The 27,071-nt window shown below is 39.6% G+C and overlaps 3 protein-coding genes across 4 annotated transcripts in view; 2 read left to right on the top strand and 1 right to left on the bottom strand.

Annotated features, from left to right (window-relative positions):
- The window catches only part of LOC144647269 (uncharacterized), a 163,714-nt gene that overhangs the window by 67,865 nt on the left and 68,778 nt on the right, over positions 1–27,071 (bottom strand). The gene's annotated exons all lie outside the window — the stretch shown is intronic.
- On the top strand, positions 1,879–10,086 carry LOC144647288 (glyoxalase domain-containing protein 4-like). The gene is made up of 7 exons (XM_078507071.1): positions 1,879–2,000; positions 3,182–3,231; positions 4,232–4,352; positions 5,653–5,794; positions 6,196–6,527; positions 7,843–7,929; positions 9,215–10,086. The coding sequence occupies exons 1-7, from the start codon at positions 1,911–1,913 to the stop codon at positions 9,281–9,283; spliced, it is 891 nt and encodes a 296-aa protein (XP_078363197.1). The 5' UTR covers positions 1,879–1,910; the 3' UTR covers positions 9,284–10,086.
- On the top strand, positions 15,764–26,702 carry LOC144647264 (2-(3-amino-3-carboxypropyl)histidine synthase subunit 1-like). 2 transcript variants are annotated; one of them, XM_078507041.1, is made up of 12 exons: positions 15,764–15,909; positions 16,592–16,677; positions 18,358–18,427; positions 18,812–18,875; positions 20,253–20,374; positions 21,561–21,715; positions 22,233–22,351; positions 22,844–22,912; positions 23,712–23,868; positions 24,414–24,514; positions 25,330–25,408; positions 26,256–26,702. In XM_078507041.1, exons 1-12 carry the CDS (start codon positions 15,768–15,770, stop codon positions 26,520–26,522), a joined length of 1,431 nt encoding a protein of 476 aa, XP_078363167.1. In that variant the 5' UTR covers positions 15,764–15,767; the 3' UTR covers positions 26,523–26,702. The 2 variants fall into 2 exon arrangements, with proteins under 2 accessions (XP_078363167.1, XP_078363168.1); XM_078507042.1 differs by lacking the exon at positions 16,592–16,677.

Below are 27,071 nucleotides of genomic sequence, written 5' to 3'. Positions count from 1 at the left end.
TACAAACTTTCCCTCTTTCAGATAGTATAGTATAGCCTCTACGCAGGCGCTGTTTGGTCTCCTCACGTTATCTCTCCGTTCTCGTTCCCAGGGGGACGCGGGCTCTGGGAACGAGAATGTTATCTCTGCGTCTCCTCGTGGGAAAGAAGAGATTACGCAACGAGCACAAAGATCGTATACGTAGGAGCCTTAAGGTATCCGCACACGTGGAGACATGTCGCAGGGACATATAGCAAAGACAAAATCATGTGTTGTTCACACTGAGGGGACGAGAAGCGGGGACATGTAGGAGCAAAAAAATCACAATGTGTATAAACGCAAGAAAATGTAGCAGGGACATGTTCCAGGGACATGTCGTAGTGACACGTCCCCTGGTGTGTGCTGATTATTTTTGGCACGCGCAACACGAACTTTGAAGCTGTTCTGTCTCTGCGACATGTTGCACGGAACTCAACTCGTTGAACTACGTGCAACATGTCGCAGGGACAAAATGTTGCAGGAATTCGTGTTCACGTGCCAAAAAATTATCAGCACACACGGGGGGGACGTGTCACTGCGACGTGTTCCTGGGGCATATGTCCCCGCTACAGTTACTTGTGTGTGTTGCGTTTTGATTTTGTTGCTGCTACATGTCCCCGCCACACGTCCCTGCTAAATGTCCCTACAGTGTGAACAACACATGATTTTGTCGCTGCGACATGCCCCTGCGTCTTGTCCCCACGTGAGCGGAGACCTTTAGGGTGCACGAGCGCAAAGAGCGAGCGGGCGAGCGCAAGTGGGCGCGATCGTAAGCCTATTTCCCCGCGCTCGCGCTTACAACTTCAAAAGGGGACCTCTTCCAGACTAAACAAAGAACCATTAGTGTGTGTTTCTAGTACCTGCCTATCTTAAGTAGCGACTCGCACTTAGGGTATTTTACGGCCATAGAGGCAAAATTTTAAATATAAATTTTATGGGTTTTTTTACGTTATTCTACTTACCCTTGAACGTGTCTATTTTGTTTGTACTGTATTGTTCTGAGCATTGATAATAAAGAAAAAAAATAAAGTAGAAAACTTCAAGATATTCAAGAAGAATATCATTTTCATCCAGCAATGCGCTGAAAAACTAAAGTTTTCCTTTCGGACTAAATAATTTGCAGAAGAAATATCACACCTCAAAACGCTCTCAGAACAGCATTTTTTTCACATGAATAAATGAGTTACGAGTTACGACTTTCGACTCAAAAAAAATTCATTTACGAGTTACGACTCAAAAAAATTCATAAGGCCCCTTTAACAATAAGTGCTCCCACTTCAGTGGCGGATACAGACCGTCAGGCAAGTGGGAGGGGGGGCGATCATCCAGACCCTGTAATGAGGGGGGGGGGACTCAAAAATAATTTTTCTCGGCCCATCGGACTTCAGTTTGGCCTAAAAATAAGGTGGAGGCTCCCGAGCCCCTCCCCTAGATCCGACACTGCATGTTGTAAGCGCTTTTTTTGTTTGTTAACGCCCCAACTGTAGTACATCTTCCTTCTGAATTGCTCCCCGCATTACAAATGCTTCCCACATTACAAAAGAACGAGACTCGGGAGACTCAGTATTCTATAAAGCGTCTTGACTATTATTTCCATGCGAGGGCGGGTTTTTGTTTGTTTTGCACATTGATGTAATAAGCGCCCCATGTCTAGTTAACGTCCTCTCTTGAGCTCCCAAAATAATTTTGGGAGCTCAAGAGAGGACGTTAACTAGAGATGGGGCGCTTATTAAAACATGTAAGTTGTGGTGTAAATCTGATCCCTTTTCTTCTATTGCGTGACTGGGGATCCGCCCTACCTCGTGTGGCATTTTGTCTCCCACAATCCCTTGTAGGTCATAACTTTGCAAACACTGACAATCTCGTCACGCAACACTTGTAGTCCAGGCAAAATGTCTCTTCGAAGAGCTCTACATTTCGTCTTCAAGATTGGAAACAGAAATGAAACGGTGAAATTCTATCGTGAAATCCTTGGCATGAAGGTAGGCATCATTGACTCCAGGGTTTTTATTGTGTTCTTTTACGGCATAAAGTGCTACTCTCCTGGGGTTCGTATCTAAAGAAATCAAATTATAAGCTAAAACATAACTACTTGAGGGCATAACCCGTTGAAACAGTTGTGGTATGAACACAACAGGCCGGACGACGAGTTTTCCTGTTTCAGTAACGTTCAGGACTTAGTCAGTCTTTTCTCTAGTCTAATAACATCATGGGACTTCCTTATCACCTACATACTAATCAGGTGTATTAAAGTTATGTATGGGCCCATGGATAAAGTCTGAACATTGAAGAATCTGACCACCCAGTTTACATTGAGACCGTTTTTCATTGTCATTATCTAGAAACTTGATATATAATAGATGTCATTAACCCACTGCATCTTATTTCAACTGAATATATCAATATTTAAGTATACACCTGTTTTAAATAGCTTCATTGTTTTTAATTTGTTATGTTTCCCATGCATAACAGGGCATGCCAAATTGCCTTCTCTACTGATCACATTGTGCACCAAGATATTTAAATTAACTACAGTCAAACCTCCCTGTGTAGCCAGCTCTTATGAGCAACCACTTCCAAAATATCACAGGCCTATAATTTTGGCTCGTCAAATCACAGTGTTGAAACCTCCACTAAGTGAGCACTTCTCATAGGTGACCACAACCATATTCCCTGGCTCATGATTGAAAGTTATCTGTAAACCTCCAGTAAGCGACTTCTTCACATAATCTCATTCTGATCTCACTTCTGCAATCACCTCCCATAAAGCTTGGTTTCAGTTCATTAGCGTCGCAAGCACAAGTGCAAGCACAAGCACAATCACGCAAAAAGGACAAATTTTGATGATTGCGCTTGTGCTTGCATAATTTGCTAGTGAAAACCAGGTTTAACCACCCAGGCTTAATTGACATTTTTAGGTTACAGGAGTTTCGAGATGACTGTATATATAAATAGTGAAGAAAAAACTTCCGTACACTCTTGTGTTGGGATATTATATTTGCTAAAACTACTAGAATCTTATAACACAATACATATTAAAAAATATTGCAAAATATTGCAAACTTAAAAATATTAGGTGTTGTTGTGTTGAAGCTGAAAATTTGTCTTGTTTGATTCAAATTTAAAAAGCAAAATTTAACACTGAATGTGTTTTGGTTGGTAGGTTTTGCGGCATGAAGAATTTGAAGAAAGATGTAAAGCATCGTGTAATGGGTATAATTACTTACCTTAAATTAAAGCTTATAAGTAAATGCATAAAAATGATTTTGTGGCAGACCACTTTACAGCCTACAGGTACAGCTGCTGTCTATCTTAGGGAGGGTGGGGGGGGGGGGGTACTCCACCAAAATGCCTATAGATACGGGTATGTGCTGCCAAGTGGGCTCTTGATCTAGAACAGAGTATCCATTTTCGAGACGATTCCTAGAATGCGATATGATATCTCAAAAGCACAAAAGTTTCAAATTCTCAGCAGCCAAAACAGGATGTAAAAAACTGACCTGTTGCTAGAACGGGGTATCATCTTCAATGCAAAGTCTTTCTAAAACAGGGTGCTACTTTAGAGACCCAGGTGGCACATACCCACCCAGAACATACCAGAGTACCCCCTCCCCCCCCCCCCCCCGCCTACTTCCAGAAGTTTAACCTTTTTTATAGAAAGAATGTACTGTGATTAATAATTCTGTGGCAACCAGTGAGAGGATGGTGACACATACACTTAAATAAACCAAAGCTACAACTGATTCAAGGCTACATTTTCTTACCAGGTGGTTTAGGTAGATAAGGGAGGCGCAGTGGCCTAATGGTTAGCATGCTGGACTCTGGAGAAGATGTGCGTTCCAGGTTTGAGCCCTGGCCAGAGTCACTGTGTTGTGTTCTACCCTGCGATGGACTAGCATCCCATCCAAGGGAGGAGTAGAAATATTCCTAGCTGCTTACATGTAATGCTATTGAAACGGGGATAAGCTCCAACAGTATGCGCCACCTGGCTCAAGGCTGCCCCTTAGGTAGTAAGAGAGCTGCATGCATGCCTGCAGGTGCATGTATATATGCGAAATAATGTAGTCTGTATGTGTTAGTGAGAGATCAAACATTGAGACTTCATAAGTCATAAGAGTAGACTGGTGCATCATGATCTGAATTGGCAGATACACAATATTTCACTGTATAAAATAATGTTAAGTTATATCAATAATCATTTAACATGTTACAGACCTTATGATGGCAAGTGGAGTAAAACAATGGCTGGCTTTGGAACAGAAGATGATCATTTTGTTGTTGAACTGACCTACAACTATGGTATTAAAGAATATCAACTGGGAAATGACTTTCAGGTGATGAAACACTCTTACTCAGAATAATAAGTGTGAGTGATGCCCTGCTATATTATGGTCAGCAACTGAGTCCTGGCGGGGTAACCATTTAGTAGGTAAAGCTGGAAGTTCAGGTTGAAAAATCAAATGGTTCACCTCATTCCATTGGGAACATTTTGTAAATTATGGGCCACTGGTTAATTTGAAAATTCTTTTTTTGAATTCTTTCCACACGTTGAAGTAAATAAGGGTTTGTTTTGAACCTTTTCCTTCTTCTTTAAATTAAGCCAAATTTAGTCATGAAATGTTTACACATGAAATTTCCAACCGTATGGTTAGGTGTAAAAATATGGGAAGTACCCCTGGGTACCAGCAAACTGTTGTGGGGGGGGAAGGGGAGGGGTGTTGCCTGCAATAGACTTCTACCCCATCCAGGAAAAGTAACTTTATAATTATTAAAAACATTACAGTCAAAATACTCAGCGTGTGCCGCCTAATATTCCAGAATAATTTTGATTAACAGCGAATGGATTGCATTATTCGTTTGAAACATTCAAATTCAATGTGAATATTTTAAATCATCCAACTGTTAACACGTGAACATATGAACCAGTCAAAAATAAACCAATTTGATTGGTTAAATTTTGACTGGTTCACATGTTCACGTGTTTCACGGTTGGATGATTTATAATAATTATTCAAATTGAATTTGAATGTTTGAAACGAATAATGCAATCCATTCCCTGTTAATCAAAACTATTCCGGAATATTAGGCGGCGTGCGCTGAGTATTTTGACTGTAATGAATTAAAAAATTCCAGCAGTGTGAACCTTTAACCTACCTTAATGAAAAGGCAATTATGTGAATCTGCATTATGCTTATTTTTAAATTCTTATCATTAATGTCGATGTTGACAGAGATTGTAACTATGTAGTTATGATATGACCAGTCTGATAGTCATAATGATTGCCATGGAAACCTGTTTTAGAAAATATTCTGTGTAAATTATCCATAGATGTTGTGGGGTTCAGTTTCACATTAAAAGCACTTCTGCCTCAGAATTCTAGCCGCAGTAGTAAAATTGCCCTCGTTGAACGAAATTAAAATATACGGTACTGCTGCAGTAATTTCATCCTTATGGTGATGTATGATTCAAGTGATTGTTTGTTACAAGATTGTGGTCAAGCAAACAAGACATGCAGATCTTCCATTTCTTAATGCCCAGTATCCTAGACCGGAAATAGTCTGCAACACACATTGCATGCTCTGCACGCATTACGTGCCTATGTTACTAAGTAATGTCGAGTGTATTATGCTTTAGGGTCTTACAGTGCACTCCAAGACTGCTGTAGCTAATGCAAAACAGCACAATTACCCATTCATAGAACAAGGAGCTGACAGTATTACTGTTGAAGCACCAGGTGGCTACAAGTTTACACTGGTAAACCAGGATGTTACTGGAGGTAAAAAAAAATGTTCTCACTGACATAATTAGTTAGTCATTATTAAAATAGCCTCCTAAGCAGACGTTCTTTGGGCTCGTCACGCAAAACGCGTGACGAGTCCAAAGAACGTCTGCGAAGGAGGCTATTATTAAAACGGTCTTATTGGAAAATATTGGCCAGCATCCTAGGCAATGCATAAGAGAGGTACATCATTATAAGCACCTTTTATGCATTGCAGACCTATAATACTAGCTAATGTTGCTAACGGTGATATAAGCTATTAGTGCCATTACCACTTTGCAAAAAAAAACTTGATTGAGTTTTACAGTGTAAGATTATACCATTGATACTCAGTAGATATAGTTAAATTTAACGTTCTGCCAAAAGTGTCGGGATTATGCTTAATTTTTTTCCCGCAGACCCAGTTAAAAAAGTTTCTATTGGAGTCTCAGACCTTGCCAAATCTTTGGTCTACTGGCAGAGCTTACTGGGAATGACAGTGTATGAGCAGTCAGAGACGAAAGCATTACTGGGCTACGACTCGGACAAGTGCAAGCTTGAACTGATTCATCTTGGATGCCCAGTGGAGCATGCTACGGCATTTGGAAGAATTGCTTTCTCGTGTCCTAGCAACCAGTTACCAGCTATTGAACGTTCAGTCAAAGAAGCTGGCCACACAATATTGACACCGCTTGTCAGTTTAGACACACCGGGAAAGGCGACAGTGGAAGTTGTTATCTTGGCTGATCCGGTAATTACTTTACATTGGACCCTTGTCAAGTTCAGGCTAAATTTGATCTCATCTGACTGGAAATATTTTTGGTCAAAAAATGGTCGTAAAACCGAGATTGTTGCATTTTTTAGGTGATCATTATAGGGCTTCGTTTTTTGAAGCATTAACCCAGAAATTAAACGGATGGCGCGTTTTGAAAAAAATGACCAAGATTTTCAAGTTTATCGCTTGTAATCCGTTTTATCATTCGATACATTTTTCTTTACGTTTTCTTTGGCCCGTAGAGCCCTCCGCGTGATCTGTAAATATGACTGCCTACAAATAATGGTCTGCTTATGTGCATTAACGTCTTGGAAGTCTCTTCTCCCACAAACACATTATGGTTCTGACAGTGATTTTGCTGTAAATAATATTCTGCTTATGCATGCGTACCGTATTTATTCGATTAAGCGCCCAACCTCGAATAAGCGCCCACCTCGAATAAGCGCCCACCCTGAATGTAGAAAAAGTTAATAAGCGCCCAGCCTCGAATAAGCGCCCACCCCCACCCCACAAAAAAGTGAAGTGCAGAAAAGGAGTTAAAATTGAATAAGTCCTACTAAGAGACTTCCCCGAAGTACCGATTTTTTCTTAGTATTTTACAGAAACTTTTAATGAACAGTTAAAATTCTGCTTTGGTACATCTTCACGTTTTGTTATTATTTATTGTTTCGTTAAGGCCGATTTACACGGTACGATTTTGTCGCTTGCGGCATGCTTGCGACATGCTTGCGACAGGCTTACGACACGAATTGTGTCGTGTAAATCAAACCTTCAACTTCTAAGTCATGTCGTAGGCCTGTCGTAAGCATGTCGCATGCGACAAAATCGTACCGTGTAAATCGGCCTTTACAAAATAAACTTACTACTTGCTGAAAATGGTGAAAATTTAATAAGCGCCCAGCCTCGAATAAGCGCCCACCTCGAATAAGCGCCCACTCTCGAGGTCCAAAAATTTAATAAGCGCCCAGGGCGCTTAATCGAATAAATACGGTAGCTGTGTTCACTTCCAAGAGAAATAGCAGCTTGTTTTCCTTTGATACAATGCAATGTTTGGAAACGTTCGGTCTTCCTAGAATGTTGGAGTGGTGTCTCAGTCTTAGAGAAATTCTAAATTATTGAATTTCCCATTTTATACTTGCAAAACATACTTGGAAAAAAGTAGAGTTATCCAATAATCAATCTGACGTAGATATATTTAATATTCTATGAACTGAGGTTTGTTATTTAATAAGATTAACTTAAAGATATACTTCCACTAACGTATTGATGATTTTTCTATTTCCCTGTTCAGGATGGACATGAAATTTGTTTTGTTGGTGATGAAGCGTTTAGAGAGTTGTCTAAAGTTGATCCTAATGGAGACGAGCTCCTGAATACAGTGAGTTTATATCACTGACAAATAATACGAGTTGATATTTTACGACTTTCTTAGTATTTTCCCGAGCACCTCACTCTGCGGGCCTTCAGTAAGGGTATTCAAATCGTCGTCGTGGGGGGGGGACTCCCATATCAAAGTTGTGAGCATGCTCGTCAGAGACTCAGTTAACGAATAAAAATCGAGAATTTTAAAACTCTTAGAAAGGACCAGGATTCATACAGAATTCATACTTTTTTGAGGTGACTCAAATTCATTTTCCCATTAAGACTGATTTTCATATGATCGCCCCTATCGTTTCTATCGCATCGATCGTAGGCGATTGAAGAGAGTGGAAGCGATCAGGCTGAGGAGGTTCTCAGATCATCGTCTCGATTGCCTGGTATGAGCGAGGACCTACGGAATACAATCATTTTATCCCTAATTACAGCATAATGAGAGCCTTCAATAAAAGAGCAAAACTTGTGGCCTCCTATCTTCTCAGTTATTGCAGTTTTACGGCGAAGAAGGGAAAGAGAAACTAGAAGGATAGAACACGGGAGATCCAAGCGATCGTGATCATCTCAGACTTTGGCGATCGTCTGTGTTATGTTCTCATATAATCTCTCCGATCGCAAGAAAACTTTTTGAAGAGACACACGGAGGCGATAGAAACGATCGGGGCGATTTTATGAGAACCAGGCTAAAGAGGTCTTCCATTGATGTGTGATACGTGACATGTACTCTAAGAGGAGAAAAGCCTTGTTCACGGGAAACAAATCATTTTATTTTGGTCAAGGCTTGGAAGGGCACAAGGCAGGAAATGGCTGATCGTTGTCCCTCGCCACTGTGCGCACTGCTGTAGATAGTCAAGGTGGACACACCTAGAATTGTTGCGTGCAAAGTTCTGCAGAAGAAGAACGAGATTCTACGTCTGCAATATACATCGCGAGCAGCAACTTATAGGTGCTCGCGCCTTCTAATTCGGCACTGGCGGGATCGCGGCTTCAGCGATCGAAGAGAGATTCGCTCGCCAAAATTCGCGCCTTTGGCACTCGCGGGATCGTGCCTTCGGCGCTCGAAGAGAGATTCACGTTGCACCCGAATAGAGAGCCTGCTCGCAGGCTAATTTCCGGGCCTTAAAGAAGCTTGGTTGCTAGTCTGCAGAATAGAGTCATTCCTTGATTTGCAGATACATTTTGCTTTCTGCAAATACGCCCACCGGGGCTCAAGCTTCGTAAATAAAGCAAATACAGATATTTTTTAATGGTTTTTCAATGGTGATGTTCCCGTCTTATTATTTTTCTAGGCAATGTCCGAGGATAAGAGCGATGAGTGGTTCTCCAAGGCTGCGTCACGAAAGAAGTGGACACTATGAAAAATGTTAATAAAATCAATTTTAGGGGAGGTTAATTAATGTCCTCTTCTTTAGTTACACTGTGGTAAAATAATTGCTAATTAATTTTAGTTAAGAGCGAGAGGGCAAAGTATCAGATTTTCTATTCCAAATAGAAGAGTGGAAAAGATATAGAGTCGCTTACATTTTAGAATCATCATTTTAGGCTAGCGTAAAATGATGAAGACGTCCACGGGCAGGCTTCGGTTACCTAGGTAGTAGATTCATTTATTTTCAGTAGATAAGTATTAAAATTACCGTAAAATAAATATCCAATTACGCGGCTTACGCATCGCTGACTACTCCATTTTTTACATGTAAAGGCCTGGCAAAAAGCCATACATGCTATTCAGGGGCTAGGGCGTTAACAGAGATAACTAGTCTAATTATTAAAGGGAGAATTCATACACATCGTGCAATCCACTGCAAAATGGCGATGTTTATAGTGAAAATTAGTATAGTTTGTGTGGTTTTGGTTTGAATTTAAGATATATATCAACAACCAAGTGAAAATTAGTCAGAGAACTGACACTTTTGCTTACAGAGAGAATGTGTGTTTAGTCCACTTACGCTAACGGTTCTAATCTCAAGTAAGAGGTCTTGAACTGCAGCGCCAAGACTTATTCAACTCACATAACTGCTCGATGGAAACTTTGACTTTAAAAGATTTCTTGATGTCCAAGATACAGATGTGCGAATATGACAGTTTTTATCTTCCTATTTTTCAAAACTTTATAGGTATTTATTCAATTAAATATTTAAAGAGAAACGTGTACGTAATATGCGTATTAATAATTTCTTATCCATACATTGCGTTTTGCAGAATAAATGTGATTTGTCAAGTTTTTGGTCGTGTGTAAAGCAGAATGTAAACAAGTACCATAGTTTATCTAGACTTTCTTTTGCCCGCCACCCAGCCCTCTTCGCGGTCACTTCGCTCGCTGTTTCCCTTGCGTTCTTTCTTTGCGTTGAAAAAATAGAGAGGCTTTAAACAGTCCATCCGATGATTTCCAATCCCTATTATACGTGATCGCAGCCCATTGAGAAAATATTAGAACTAATTCACTCCCTCCTTTTCTTCCCTTCCACCCCTATGGCCACAATAGTTCTTCCTGGAGCAGTCTACAATTTACCGTAATTATACCACAATCATCAAAAATCTCATTTATCTACTGCATATAAAAGGAATGACACTATTTACATGTAAAGGCTAGCTAACACGTGCAATTTTGGTGACACTTTTTATTTGCTCGTGTAGACGAGAAAAATTGGCCAATTTTATGTGACAAATATATTTGCTGGAAAGCTGGCGTGTTAGCTTTTGTGACAAATAGAAGTTGTCACATATAAAAATTTTCCCGTGTAGACGACTTGTCACGGACGTAATATGTGGCAAATATTGCGACAGCATTGGTGGTCTCTAATCTTCCAATCTCCCACTGGGCAACTGTACGCGCGTATCCGTGTGTATCTCTGCTGTCCAAAGTCATTATTGCGGGCCCAAGAGAGGCCCGCAACCCTAATCTTGACAGTGACCAGCGGATTGCGTATGACGCGTGCGCGCCACGTTTATAAAAGCCTAGTTGCAAAGCGGAAGTTGAAAATTTTGTTCTTCCACCAAGAACGATCAGAATGCGAAAAATGTGTCAATGTCAACAGTTTGTCACATAAGATCAAAGCTTCTGTCACATGGAAGAAACATTATGCTGATGACCACCAGATCTACGAAATGGGGGCAGACTTACATTCTGTCACCACAAAATTAAAGGAAAGCGCTGCTCTCGCTACCGAGTGGTACGACTCCAACTTATTGGAAGGAAATCTCAAAAAGTATCAGACTATGAACATCTGTAGCAATGGTGCCAACCAGTACCACACAGATGTGATTAAGATAAAAAATACTGAAATCAGTCCATCGAACAGCCTGAATCTTTTGGGAGTAAGGGCCTGTTTACATGATTCCGCAATGACTTTCATTCCGGAACGAAACTCGTTCCGGAATGAAGTTCGTTCTGCATTTACATGACAGAGTCGATCGGTTCAACCAAAGGCATTTTCACGTGCGTGGTTTTCGCGCGAGGTCAAAACAAGATGGCGCATGTTTCGCGTAAACATGTTTTTGTGGCCATTAATGGCCGTATCTGCAATTTTAACGAGTAATTTGACCATAGAGCTGCTTCTTTGGGCTAAACAGTAAATGCTATTACGTTTTTCGCTCTGAATTCAAACTGTGGAGTCCGTATGCGGTTTCGCGAGTTGCGGCTTCATCTCGGAACGAAATTCGTTCTGTGTTTACATGATACCAGAATAAAATGTCATTCCAGAACGAAACTTTCATTCCGGAATGAAAACCGGAATGAACTCATTCCGGAATGACTTGACTTTCGTCTCGGTATCATGTAAACAGATACAGAGAAATGTATGGGGATGGAATGAACTCGTTCCGGAATGAAAGTCATTCCGGAATCATGTAAACAGGCCCAATAGATGATAAACTAAGGGCCTGTTTACATGATTCCGGAATGACTTTCATTCCGGAACGAGTTCATTCCATCCCCATACATTTCTCTGTATCTGTTTACATGATACCGAGACGAAAGTCAAGTCATTCCAGAATGAGTTCGTTCCGGTTTTCATTCCGGAATGAAAGTTTTGTTCTGGAATGACATTTCATTCTGGTATCATGTAAACACAGAACGAATTTCGTTCCGAGATGAAATCGCAACTCATGAAACCGCATACGGACTCCACAGTTTGAATTCAAAGCGAAAAAACGTAATAGCATTTACTGTTTAGCCCAAAGAAGGAGCTCTATGGTCAAATTACTCGTTAAAATCGCAGATACGGCCATTAATGGGCACAAAAACATGTTTGCGCGAAACATGCGCCATGTTGTTTTGATCTCGCGCGAAACATGCGCCACCTTGTTTTGATCTCGCGCGAAAACCGCGCACGTGAAAATTCCTTTGGTTGAACCGGTCGACTCTGTCATGTGAATGCAGAACGAACTTCACTCCGGAACGAGTTTCGTTCCGGAATGAAAGTCATTCCGGAATCATGTAAACAGGCCCTAAGGGTGCGTTTCTTTGGGAAAAATCCAAATCCGGATTCTTGATCCAAAAACGGATTTTGCGTTTCTTTACCTATATCCGAAAATGGATTAATCTTGGATCAATGATCTGAAGAATCCACACTTCGAGTGGATACATCAGATCATATCTGAATCCGGATTTTTAGGATTCATGATCCGTGCGTTTCTTTGGGAAAGGATTCGAAAAAAGTACCTTGGCCCAGCGGTCTTTGCTGTGAAAATACAGGTTCGCTCTTTGTAAACACTGCCATACGGAAAGTTTTACGCGGTTATTTCGATCAAAATGCAAAAATATTTCACGATAAAAGGAAACGGTAGCTTCAGATAGGTATGTAGTATCATTTTAAACGAGATACAGGTTTTCTAGAACAGCCACTGTGTGCCTACGGAAGTTTTATCCTTTTGAAATTGTCACGAGCGAAATTTGCACTGATCATTTCGCAATCATTCTTCGCTCTCAGATGCTTTCTCGTCACATTGTGCTTAACGCTAAAGAAGATCTACTTCGACGTGTGGTTTTTGTAAAAGATTTTTTATGCTTAAATTATTTTAGCTAGGATACATTCGACGAAAAATAAATTTGTGCTGATATTTTATGTTCTGTGCGAAATGTGTTTACGGGGTTGTCATGGCAAAAAATCCGTTTTCGGATTCTTCGTTTCTTTGGGAGCAAAGTATCCGTGTGATCTGAGATCAATGATCCAATTTTGGATTTTCCCAAAGAAACGCACCCTAAGTTTTAGAGACCATATCACTACTGTATGCAAAAAGGCGAGCCAAAGAATAGGAGTCATTATGAGACTAAAAAATCTTATCCCAACAAAAGCCAAATTACAGCTTTATAAAGCAGCTATCCTACCTCACTTAATATTTTGTCATCTAGTCTGGCATTTCTGTCGTGCAAGTGATACACGTAGATTGGAGAGGATACAGGAAAGAGGATTAAGAGCAGTTTTTAAAGATGATCGATCAAGCTACGAAGTTTTACTAAAGAGGGCAGAACTACCTACTTTAAAAAACAGGCGATTGCAAGATATATGCATACTGATGTATAAGGTTAAAAATGGGCTTAGTCCAAATCCGATCCGTCAGCTATTTAAGCCTCATCAGTCGTCCTACCAGCTGAGGCAATCAGACTTTTCGATGCCCCGCTTCACTACAGTTACGTACGGAAAGCATTCTATTAGGTACCTGGGGCCGAAGCTCTGGGGCCACCTGACGACGGATGAAAGAAAATGCCAGTCACTTAAGACATTTAAAAAAACGATTCGGAAACGTGACTTCAATAACTTTTTAAACAATGAACGTTGCAATTGCCGCCTCTGTGACTATTAATACTAGCCATGTATATAGTCTTTTTTATCACATAAATAGATTTACTTTTTTACCCGTTTTTATTATGTAAATAGCTAGCCATGTATATAGTCTTTTTTTATCACATAAATAGATTTACTTTTTTTACCCGTTTTTATTATGTAAATAGCTCCTTTTTTTAACTTATTTTAACTTTAAATTATTAATTGTAATAGTTGTACAATGATAGGTTTAAGTTTTTTTAAAGTTTTTTATTAGTCAGGTGTCCACAATTAGTAGAGGGGACTTTTCCCCTCAGCTAAACATTTTTTAGACACGATAATAAAGTCATTCATTCATTCATTTGCAGACGTTGTTCAGGCGTTGGTTTTGAGAAGATTTGCTGTGATTGTATCACAGATAAACCAGAGCAAAACGAATGATTCCAACAACAGTTATTTAATTTCGAAAAATTCCTTACAACACTGACAACATAGCGAATTCACCGACAGAGGAAAATCACATCTTAATTGCACCGCGTGCTCGATTAAATCATGCATTCCTCGCGTGACGCGTTACTTTTATCCAGTGATTTGTCAATTATCAATCCGTAATCTTCCACCATGAACGGTTAATGCAAAAGGATCCGAAAATGTATCGTTCAAACACTGGGAAGTTGAGAATTTTTTTCCTCCACAAAGAACGATTAGAATCCGAAAACAAAAGTTTGTCGAGGCCCGCACTTTCTAACCTGTGGTTACCACTAGTTACTAGTGTACTAAACTTTGAACTGCTGACAAATAATTTTTGTGTCATCTACACAATCAAATGTATACATAAAAATTGCCCGTGTAAAACCGGCTTAAATGCATGGTGGAATTCCGATTTTTCCGAACCTTCAACGGATAAGAAAAATTGGCTTAAAGAATAGGAGTAAAATGACAGTTTTCAACTGAGGGAAGGGAAAAGAAACGACTTTGGTAGCTTGTTCCCGGCGTTTGGTTAGTTGAGCAGAGCTATAATAGCAGCGCTAAAAACGGCGAGCGAAAATACACCCCCCGCCACTCATCCATTCCACTCATCGTTCTTCGCGTTAACCAAGTGTTTCGCGCTCCACCCCAACTAACTGCACGTCTGAAGCAGGCTGCCTGGCTTCAACCCCTGTAAAGAGCGCGCGGAAGAGACAACTGAAGAGAGAGTTCAGGGACTGAACTAGGTTGATCCAAAAAACGGGTATAACAACCAGAAGAGCAGCAAGCAGTTTTTAAATAAGCAGAATTTAGTTTAGCATGAATTCAGTCTGGTTGCGCGTCAGCTCTTCTCGTGCGAAGTGATTTTTTCGCAAGCCCTCCAGTCGTGCTGACCTGCATGCAGGGCTGCAGTCGACTGACCTTTGGAGCCCTGGGAGATTCCTAATGGACTAAACGGTCGGCTCCGCCCGAAAGGAGTGCTTTTTCTAGGCTGGTGGTTGGTGGTATATAAAAAGACAGGTATTTCGCGAGTTGGAGTATAGAAAAGGGTAACTGAGGAAAATGGCGAAAACGGTCTTTTCGGTATTTAAAAGGGTTTTCAAAATATCTCGAACAGACCTACCGAACAGTTAATTTATCTAAATATTTTTAAATGGGATATCCAGGTGAAAAGTTTAAAAAAAATGCAGTATCCCTACTGCGGGTATGTAAAGGGGTACCATTTATCCTAGAAGGCATATAGAGGGGTTACCTTTTCTGTCAAAATTGTATATACGAGTGTAAAAGGCTAAAGGTTTGGGCCACGGTGGAGAGCCAATCGAACCACATTTTTTAGTCCCCCCCCCCCCCCCCCCGAACTTGTAGTCTAACTTAACCAAGGACAGACATTTTTAAATACTGACCTTAAATGTTTTCAAATGTTTTATACTGCTGAGTTTCAAATTGGAAAATATTTAACACTGCTTAGGTCCAAAGCTGGAAATAAATGCTGATTTTGCCCTCGTGGCGACGGCCTTCGGCCGCCCAGTACCCAGGGTAGTGGAGCACATTTCCTGTCCACTACATGACAGACTACTTGACTGAAAGAATGGTCAGCGGCTTAAAAAACAACATGGCGGAATCGGCGGAAGTCGTGGCGGACGATACCGTAAAAAAGGAAACTATTGTTACTCGAGTTTCAGCCAAGAGCAACACTAGAAAAAGATTTGTTGGAACTAAGTCTCATGCTGGACAAAAAACAGACAAACTTGCAGGTGCGGTGTGATTTATTTTGAGTAATAACCGATATTACGTGCACAAGGTCACGGATCTGAGTTGCTTGCGTGCCGCCGGCTAAATTTTAAATGTTCACCGTTATTCACATGAGAACTCCATGGACAATTTTGTACTAGACTTTAAAAGTGGAAGTATTTTAATTTTTAGGTGAAACTAAAAGGGCAACTAAACTTGACCGTATTGAGGGACAGATAGCCTCACCTGCTGGCTTACAGCTGACGTCACGCTTGTTTCCCTCGGCTGGGAACTAAACTCTTTTATCATGCAAATTTCGAGAAAATATTTTTTATTGTTTTGTCCACCTACATGGCCGTCATGTCACGTGGTTGCAAGCCGAGAATGGGCAAAAAGTAGTGTATCAGTCAAATCCATGACCACCCATTCCTCTCCTCCTCCTCCCCCCCCCCCCCCCCCCCCCCCACACACACACACACACACACAAGCAACCGGCAAACCTCCGGGCAGTTGACCTTTTTGAAAACGTTTGGTTTTCCACTGTACTAGCAGTTTACACAGTCAACTTTCCTATTGGTTAGGGCTTTACAGGGCATCAAATTACAAACAAATCATGTTGGGGCTTAAAAAATTATTCCAGGTGGACATTTTTATTTTTTATGTGAAGGTAAACTGCATTTTTTTCTTTTTGAAACTTTCATTCAGAGGTTGGTTCAAACAGCAGGAGAATTGTGCGGCAAATTCCAGATGAGATTCTTAACAATACAGAGCTACAGGATGCTGTTAGACAGGTGAAGAATGGGCAATATTTTTGGAGACTGTATCAATCAAAAACTTTTTTTGTCACATCACATGAGTGTGATATATATATATTTTAAAAAAACTGATTTGAATTTTATTTTGCTTTGTCTCATATATTCATTATCATAATCTGAAACAAAGGAAAATTAATGTTAAACCCAAAACAAATATAAACTAGAGCAAAGATGTGATTTTATTTTTCTCCAGTTGATTTCTCCTTTTCACTGTCTTGAAAGCGACAGTCAGAATTGGAGTTGTAATTAGGGGTGTAAGAGTGCTTATATTCTGGTGAGAATTAAAAATCAGAGTTGTAAGCGGCGCCATAAGCTCAACGGAATCTTTCGATTGTGCTTATGACTTCGTTGCTTTATACAATCCAGTGAAAACAAGAAAGTCAGAGTCACAAGCAGTAGGGGAAGAACAATCCAACAACAATGCTATTTCTCATGTCCTCAAATGCTTTCTTTCTGCTTGTGACTCTGACAATCTAGTTTTCACTGGATCATAAGCAACAGAGTGGAATCAGAAACTCTGCTTAGGACTCCATTGGTTTGATTTTCATTTAGATCGTTATGCTCTATGCTTCTGGTTATGACTCCAAATCAGACTCCAACTCCATTGTCAGTGAAAACCAGCCTTTACTACACACAGGGTTTGTGCGCGTCTTGAAAACCCTTTAATTTCAGGAGTTCGATTTCAAGGCCTTGAAAGTACTTGAAATTGGCTTTCGGTCCTTGAAAGATCTTGATTTTTTTTTTATTGAACGTCAAAAGGCTTCAAGGCAATTAGAAGCTAGATCACCAAAATAAGCGATTTTTTTAGTTCTTCGGCAAACACATCAATGGCACAACAGGCTGGAAATCGTTGGTTTGAGGTAAATTTCATAAAAAGGGTCCTGGAAATTCCTTGAAAAGTCCTTGAATGTTTGGCTTGAAAAAGTGTATGAACCCTGTACACACCTTGACAATGTCTCTCTAGCTCTACCAAACAGTTTAAATAGGTACCAACAAACTGTAAGCATCGCTGGCGTGAAAAAATGCTAGCATCCTGCAGAGGTCTGGTATTAATATATACCTATAGACTGTACACAAAATTAATTGGTCAATTCATACTACAGAAAAGGTCTCATGAAGATTTGGGTTCCCTGGAGGGGGAATACTTCTTAGTAATATATGTTATACAGGTGTGTGCTATTAGATCTGATGGGGTCCTATTTTTGACCTTGCAGTCTGATAGCTGCAGTCTGATAGCCTTTTAGTCTGAATACATGTAGGCGAGGGTCACTGAATGGGAAACGGTGTGTCATTCTACCTATCTAAATTGGGTCATTTTTTAAATAAGCAGTTACATGTATGTGCTAAAAGTAAGTAGCAGATGTTGTAGTATTGTGGAGAAAATTTAAAACTAAAAAGATCCTCTTCAGATGTCTCTTCACTTATTTCCTGTATGAGATGAGGTAGCAGATTAATTTTAAGCTTTTTTTAGTCTGAAATAGGGTAGAGGCTCCAAGACAGTGCATGGTGCCAACCTTTCCCACTAGCCTCCCAGCCTGAGTGCAGACTTCACTTCACCTAAGTTAATAAGACTATGCATGTATGGGCTAATCCAGTATATAATGTAGTCTTTGTGAACATTTATTAATGTTTTGCTGAAATTGTTTTATATAACAGTTACCTCCCAACTACAATTTTGAAATCTTCAAGACTGTATGGAGGATAAAAGAAACAAACTCTAAACGAGGTAAATAAAATGCTGATGTTTTTGTTTCTCAAAAGCTATAGTTACTACATCATATTGATTAAATTTCTAATTGTTAATGCTTTGACAGGGATGTCGCTAAGGGCTGGCTGCCAGCTATTTTAACTGGCTGAAATAGAACTTAAATCCGGCTGAAATTTCACATGAAAGCAAAGACTTGGGTAAACTTTTAAAGACCAGAAAGCCAGCTGGGCTTGTTGATGAGTCTGCTTAGTGTTTTCTTAGCTACATCCCTGCTTTGAAAATAAGTTTTTTGAGCAAGAAATGCAAAGTGAAAAAGGAAATTGTTGTCCTAATAAATGAAAACTATAATATTCCTGGGATCATAATATTATTTTTGTGTTTTGTGTTGTTGTTCAATTTCAGTGGCATTGCAGTTCCCTGAAGGGCTTCTCCTGTTTGCTTGTACTATAGCAGACATTTTGGAAAGGTAAACTGAACTCGTGCCAGCTAGTTAACAGTTAAAACTTTTTTAATTATTTTGTCAAATAATGATTTACTTGTAGTTGAAGGGGCATTTAATACAACTGTAAATGAAAACAAACAACTCAGAGTCATTGCCTGCTGATTACTTTCTACTAAAAGCATACATGTAATCCCTTCACAGTCAAGTCAGCTGTACAGCTTGTATTTTTATTCGGTCTCATCAAATAATTATGGAACTACTTCCTTCTACATGTAATCCTTCCTTCCCTTGACACCAGCATTCCTTTAAAAAAAGCTATCAGTTTGTTTTTTATTAGACTACGAGCAGTCCCTATTTTTTCGCAGAGTCCGTCGAGCTTGAAGCGAAATTTTTTTTCGAAGAGTTCGTCGAGCTGCCTCCTCCCCCCACGCGTAATTTTTTTCGCTATAAGCTCGACGAACTCTTCGAAAGAAAATTCGCTTCAAGCTCGACGGACTCTGCGAAAAAATAGGGACTGCTCGTAGTCTAGTTTTTTATAAGGACTTTAATTATTGATACCTGCCAGCTGTCAAGCCCTTAGCCATGAGTGTCACACCTGTGGGGCAGTAACTTGGAGCTCCCCTTCTTTTACCTACAGACCACTTTGCCATGCCTAGATGAGAAATTCAAACTGTTTCTGAGCCTAAATAATAAAGATGTCTTAACTGACACACTTTTGAAAACTGTGTAAACTCGAACCAATGCAAGAAAAGAAAAGTCCATGTAGTGACAGTACTCTCCCACCCCCCAAATCTTTAAGTTTAGAAGGGAACAAGGCAATGAGGTTGTGTTTGGCAAAACACATGGATTCTGGGACTGGTACTGGGAACTCTTTGGAACATCTTCAGAAATCTTTAGACATCTTTGGATATGTTTCCAGGAGATGTCTTCAAAAATCCTTGCATTCCCACAATAAAATCTCTCCTTTGACTAAAACGTTTTTGGGTACATTCATGTTACATCGTATCTGACTGAGTTCTATCCTCGAAATGGCTCATCATACATGATTTGTCATGCCTTGGATATAAGGATGGCACAGTTGTGAGAGCACTCACCTTGCACCAGTGTGGCATGGGTTCGTATCCCTGCCCCAGCAACAAATGTACATGTGGTTAAGTTCATTGTCGGTTCTTGTCCTTGATCCAAAAGTTTTTCTCTGGGACTCCAGTTTTCCACCCTTCATGAAGAGCAACATTTCTAAATTGCAATTTGATTGGGAATCCAAAGGCCATGGGTTTGTCAGTCATAGAACTGTTATGTTACCTTCATAAAACAAAGTTGATTGATTGATTGATTGATTGATTGATTGATTGATGCCAAAAATGTCTTGTTTTTTTTACTGATGACATGTGATTGTGTCAGATTCGCAGGCTGTGATACAGTTATTATGGGAGATGTTACTTATGGTGCATGCTGTGTTGATGACTTCACTGCCAGAGCTCTTGGATGTGATCTAATGGTTCATTATGGTCACAGTTGCTTGGGTGAGTCATAATAAATGTAGTGGAAATTGTGTGTAAGAAACAATACTTTTTTTCAGGCTGTGGCATAACTAAATCATCGATGATCAATGACATCAATTGGTAATCAATGAGTAATCGATGGGTAATCAGTTGATTAACAAGTCATTGATTATTGGCGATGATCAATGAGTAATCGATGAGTAATCGAAGCCAAAAAATTTTGTGGCCCATTGATTACTCATCGATGACATCGATTACTCATTGATGTAATTGATTACCTTTTGATGTTATTGATACTCATCGATGACCCATCGACTATTACATGTATACTGCGCACAAAAGACACATTTCTTGCTTGCTTGTACCATTTTTTTTCGTTTGTGATTTTTTTTATCTGTGTTAGACGTATTTTTCTTTGTAACTGGCGGTTCTGTTGACAAAATTACGCCTTCACGAAAGGTCAAATAACCTTCCGGCAAGTCGAAACGTGAAGTGCTTATCACAAATACAAATGATTGACTGTGCAATATTTCACTTTACCCAACTCTTTATTTCATAACAAAACAACTGAACTGGAACCAACCAGTCTGAAAATGAAACTAACAAGTACGCTGACAAGAATCCACTATACATGGTTATAAATTTTGTTCCGTGGATGTTTGTCAGCAAAGTAAAACCGACTGCTTCTGCTTAGGAAAACAGCTGTCGTAAGCAGTTACGATACGCACCTGAATGAGATGATATCGATGAGTAATGAATCAGAAATCAATGACTAATCAATGTAATCAATGACTAATCGATGCAATCGATGACTAATCGATAACGAAAAATTTTGTGGCCTATCGATTAGTCATCGATTAGTCACTGATTACCTATCGATTACTTATTGATTACTCATTGATTTCATTGATGTCATTGATGTCATCGATTAGTTATGCCTGTAAAAGGAATCAGGGACTCTTTTTAATTTGCAATGTATTAAATTTTCTTATTAATTGTTCAAAGAAAAATAAGTTGTAGAGGGCCAGTTAGGACATAGGGGAAATTAAAGGAACTTTTATGATACATGTACCATAGTTCTCCTTACTTACTTCTTCCTTCCACTGTGATCTCCTTTGAGGCCCTTAATACATGTATTACAAGTGGAACATAAAAAATAAGATTGATTTGATTTTTAAACTACCGGTATTCATTTCTCTCTTTGTAGTTTCTATTGACTCTACAAAAGGAATCAAGATGTTATATGTATTTGTGGACATCAAACTGGATGCTACACATTTTGTAGACATAGTCAGACACAACTTTGAAGCTGGGTCGTCACTGGCGATAGTGAGCACAATACAATTTGTGGCAACTCTTCAAGTATGTGAACATGAACAGTGTATACCTTAACTTGTTAGTGAGCTAAATTCCATGTACCTTGTAACAGGAAATTTGAAGTGGAATTTAGTAAGTGCACAAAACCTTCATGTTTATATAAATTTTATAAATTTTATAAATTATGTTAAATAATTATAATTATAATCACTATACCGGTAATTAAAATTGTGGGAGCTGCAGTGGCCCAATGGTTAGTGTGCTGGACTCTGGATCGAGTGGTCTGGGTTCGAGCCCTGGCCAGGGTACTGGGCAAGACACTTTACTCTTATATAGTGCCTCTCTCTACCCAGGTGTATAAATGGTACCAGCAAATTTACTGCTGGGGGATAACCCTGCGATGGACTAGCATCCCATCCAGGGGGGAGTACAAATACTCCTAGTCGCTTCATGCTTCTGAAAGGCGGCCCAAGCTCACGCCTGTTACCTCTCTTCCTTTTTATAATTATAATTGTAATTATTTAATTTGTCATTATTTTCGCTGTTATTGTTTATTATGCAGGCTGTGTATCAAGATTTATGTAAAGATTACAAGGTGGAAATTCCACAGTGTAAGCCATTGTCACCTGGAGAGATTCTGGGCTGTACTGCTCCTAGAATAAAAGACAAAGATGCATTTATGTAAGAATTATTATTCTCATTTCTAGCATTAGAATTCTAAGCACTATACAAGTTGTACTGCGAGTCTCGTCGAAGTACAAATAAATTCAGGGCTTCTGATATTATGGGATGGCGCGATTTGGTATAATCACCTCAAATAAAAAAATCAAATCAAAAAGAAGGTTGAACAAGGTAAAAAAAATAATAATTTGCCGCATAATAGCCCCTTTTTGCCCTCAGTGTTTTACCGTTAGTTGAAATAAGCCCCACCCTTGAATAAACACTGCACTGTGTTTAATACAGACTTTGGCTTTGTGAGCAATTAGGCAAAAGTACTCTCCTGGGAAAAGTGAAACCTTCACTTTAGAAGCAACATTTTTTTCTCGCTTTTGGGCTAGTAAATCATACATGTACTATCAGGCCACTCAACTTGAGTCTTTATTATTTTACAGTTCACCCTGATTGGCCCAGATTTTAGGTTATTGAACACCTTGTTGTTTTTTATTGTTTCAGTTATCTTGGGGATGGAAGGTTTCATCTGGAAGCTGTTATGATTGCTAACCCATCTATACCAGCATACAGGTAAAAAGAACTTCAAAACTGTCAAGAAGCTTTGTCATAAGCTGATGATTTTAGCGTGTGAAATAAAGATTATCCATCCATCATATAAACTAGTTTTCGTTTTGAGTGATTAATTGCAGATGACAATAAAAATGTAACTCCTTGCTGGTGGCATCTCAATAACATAACGAATAAAGGAACAAAGAATAATGATACCAAGAACTTTAAAGACCAATAGAAATAGTAAACTACTAGTACCATTACTCTCACAGTGCCTCCCTCCACCAAGGTGTATAAATGGGTATCAGCAAATTGCTGGGAAAACCCAATAAATATCTTGAAAGGGATGTGGCAGTTGGGTTGAGGGGTTGTAGGGTGTGGTAGCTCGCAATTTTGATTGACAAGCATCCTCCGGGAGGGGGGACTTCCTTGTAAAATGTTAATTTTGCAAATAGGTATGTATAGTCGGGAATTTGAAGCCCTTGTCAAATATTTCTGCAAACTGAAGCAGTTCCTTGGTATAATCCGGTATGAAACAGGGTATTGATTTTAGGGTGAGTTCTGATATAGGGTAAGGAAAATCGCATTTTGGTCTGAAATAGGATAGCGGTTTAAAGAACCATGCCGCAAAACCCCATCCAAATTCTGGGGTAGTACTCCCCCCCCCCCCCCCTACCAGGCTAGCATCCCATAAATGAGGAATTGCAATACAGCTACAAGTATTCAATAGTCGTCCGCTGCTACATTAACAGGGCAATTTGTTTAGCTTGTAAGCAGAACATTTTTTTTAATTGATCAACGATGTTTATTCCTGCTCTAGATATGATCCATACAGTAAAGTATTTTCCCGAGAATATTACGATATCGACGCCATGTTCAAAGCCAGAAAAGAAGCCATAAGTACAGCATCAAAGGCCAGGAAGTTTGGACTTATTCTCAGCACATTAGGACGACAAGGAAGTCCAAAGGTGTTAGAGGTACAGCACTACAAACAGTTGAACTGCTCTCTAATAACATGTTGTCTTGTCCTTGGGTGTTTCTTTATGTAAACTTTAGAACAATGTCCCTTTGCACATCTTGTTTTTAATTTTATTTTATTTGCGACACAGAGAAATTACAAACAAGGGGTACATTAAAATAATTTAAATAAGGTACAAGGAAAAAGTGGCCGGGAGACTGAAAAGACACTAGAAAGCTTATGCGTGTTTCTGCCTTGGGTGCCTTTATAATCTGAACTGAAATATTATGGAATATTTACGTAGACGTATATGGAATTTAAGCGAATGGAAGGGACAGTCATCTAAAATAAAGGAAATTAAGGCAAGTGGCAGAGAAAGTAATATAAAAACACGTTTTGTGATAAAACAGGGACGAAATAAAGAATAGGACAGAGCAAAGCGCCAGATATAAGTGGTACAAAAAGTGAATGAATATTTTTGTTCTCATTTTTTTTTAAAGTTTGAAGCCGGTAGTGGAAGTACATAGTTCTAACTAAAGTCTCTATTTATGTTTTCATTTTCAGAATTTGGAGCAGCGGCTTAGCAAGACAGGACTTGAATATGTGATCGTGTTGATGTCTGAAGTTTTCCCGGATAAACTTCGTTTGTTCGAAGATGTTGATGCGTAAGTTACTGTCGAATTACTTCCCTACAAAGAAGAACATTTCCCTTATACGTTATTCCTTTTCATTCAGGGAAAAGAATGCAGTTTTCGGCCAATCCTCGTTGAAGAAGCCGAAGACTTTCCGTTTCTTGTTTTCCAATCAGAGAATAACGTGAGCACTCAATCGAGTTTACGTGGGCTTGACGTCATGAAGTGTCGTTATGTTGCTTAGCAGCCGGCAGATTCATGAAACCCCAGTAGTGGTACTCAAGAGAAAACATGGCGGGGAAGTGCGACTGAGTGTCTTGGGCCAAACGGCGAACCGCTTTAATACGCTTAGTTCTCTGATATAAGATCCCGTTTAGGCAAAGAACTCTGTTCTTACTTCGTTTCTTGCTCTGCCTTGTTATTTTAAAAAATAAAGTAGCTCTTGTCCGGCGATTTTGCTTTACATTTCTGTTTAGGGGGTAGAATAGTTTTCAACTAAGTTTTTACACAGGCATACGTTTCTTTATGTTTTCTCATGTCTTTCGCAGTTTTGGTTGTTGTTGTTGTTGTTGTTGTTGTTGTTGTTGTTGTTTAACTCAGTTGAGGACGTTTTTCAGTCTAGGAAAGTTAACTCTATTCTGTTCGCTCTTATACCGCTCAGTTGATTGGGTTTAGTGTTTGCGAGAAGTAAACATTAAAACAAAACATTCCCTCCTTTCTCAAACCCACCTTCGGTCCAACTCCCATGCACATGTTCACCTATAAGCACAGTCTGTTCCACTCTTGTGATATTAGTAGCGAAAACCTAGCTGCTGAAATATTAAGCTGATATTCATTTCATTTCACAGATGGGTTCAAGTGGCATGTCCACGATTGTCAATTGACTGGGGCTACGCTTTTCCTAAACCTTTGTTGTCACCTTATGAGGTAAATTAACTTTTGTACTTGAAAGTCCAATTAAACATATTCTGACTTGTTGCATAGTAACTAAACTCTAGTAGCCTGTAAAAAACAGTCTTTTCTATGGCTACGACTCGATCAATCAATCGATCAATCAGAGTTGGTGCCTGCATGACAGAAAATTAGCCGTCATCTTGTTTCATTTTGTTTATGACAAGTGATTGAGCTTGCCTTTGTTGCCAGTAAGAATACGTTACGTGACGACGTGACAAGGTTCCAAGGACAAGGGTGACGTGACAAGGTCTTGTTTCTGAGAAGTGATTCCAGTTACAATACGTTACTTGACTTGACAAGGCCTTGTTTCTGAGAAGTCTTTTCAGTTACAATGTGTTACGTGACTTGACAAGGTTCCAGACAGAGTACTCAGTTTAAACGTTTCCAAGATATTGGTTATTGACTAATCTAAAAGTTATCACTGCGAAAATCGTTACGTCAGCTGCTTGTCGCCATGACGACACTGGTGGTTTTAGTCACGGACTGAAAATGGTTCTTATTCCCAGTCTATTTCGGTTAACAACTAACCAAAATGCGAAGGTGAAAGTTCTGGGTGTGGAACAGTGTGGGGCAGCGAAAGAGTTAAGGTTTATTAGTCCTCATTCGAATTTAAGAAGCTGGCATTTCTAGCGTAAGCTTTTTGTTGGAACAAATTGGAAAATGCCAAGTAAGAATGTCTAGCTTTTCAGGCGAGGACAAGAAAGTCATGCATGGAAATTATTGCTGTTCGTACTAACAAATTCTTTAAACTAAATTTTGTTAATCGGTATTAATTAAAAAAAAAAACGCTCTAACTACAGTGTTTATGTTGACCCTACAGGCTTCGGTTGTGCTTGAAGAGATTGAGTGGCAAGGAGTTTACCCAATGGACTTTTACGCGAATGCCAGCTTGGGTCCATGGACTGTGAACAATGAGCAAAATAGACAGGTGTCTGTTAGTAGGAGAAGAAAAAACTTATACACAGAAAAACAGTCCTCAAATGTGGATAGAAATGATGGCTGTGATGGACAAAGCACCGAATGTTGTGGAAAATGCCATCAAGAGAACAAACATAAGTTGAACAAGGATGAAACAACTGAAAAATGAAGCCCGTAAAACTATTTAAGCGACAGTAAAACTGGCAGAGATTGAACGTGCCCGCAAGCTGTAACAAAACAGGGGCATTTGAAACATCCAAACGAAGTAGAATCGCGTCGGTGCTTCCGTAATCAAGGCTGCTGGTAGCCTATTGTAAAGCTTGTGGTGAAAAGAAAGAAGAGATCAAAAGGAATTAAATATCCTTACTTCACATGGCCGATTCAATAACAAGTGCCGGTTTTAGCAAATCTTCGTTGAAGCACTCGAAAAATTTTCGAATTATTTCATCCAATCAAAAACTATCGCGATCGCTCATGAGTACTCCGAAAGCAATCGCGCGTACAAATACGTCATGTTGCTTAGCAACTTTTGGGACGCAGACCGCGGGCTCAGTCACTTCTCGGAGAAGTGATGTCGCCATCAACTGGCACTTGTTCCCCCGACTGGATTGGAAAGGCGAGCTTACCGAACATTCAGTTTCACGCACAGGAATTTCTCAGAAACTGCGAAAATAAAGCGCAGTGAATAGTTTTCAACTTATTACAAAGCGAATCACAT

The sequence above is a fragment of the Oculina patagonica genome, chromosome 3 (assembly GCF_052425735.1).
Source record: "Oculina patagonica isolate OP01 chromosome 3, crgOcupat, whole genome shotgun sequence".
In the NCBI taxonomy this organism is placed as follows: Eukaryota; Metazoa; Cnidaria; class Anthozoa; order Scleractinia; family Oculinidae; genus Oculina; species Oculina patagonica.
Note: the sequence above shows the minus strand (reverse complement) of the source record. Positions and strands in the feature narration are given on the sequence as shown.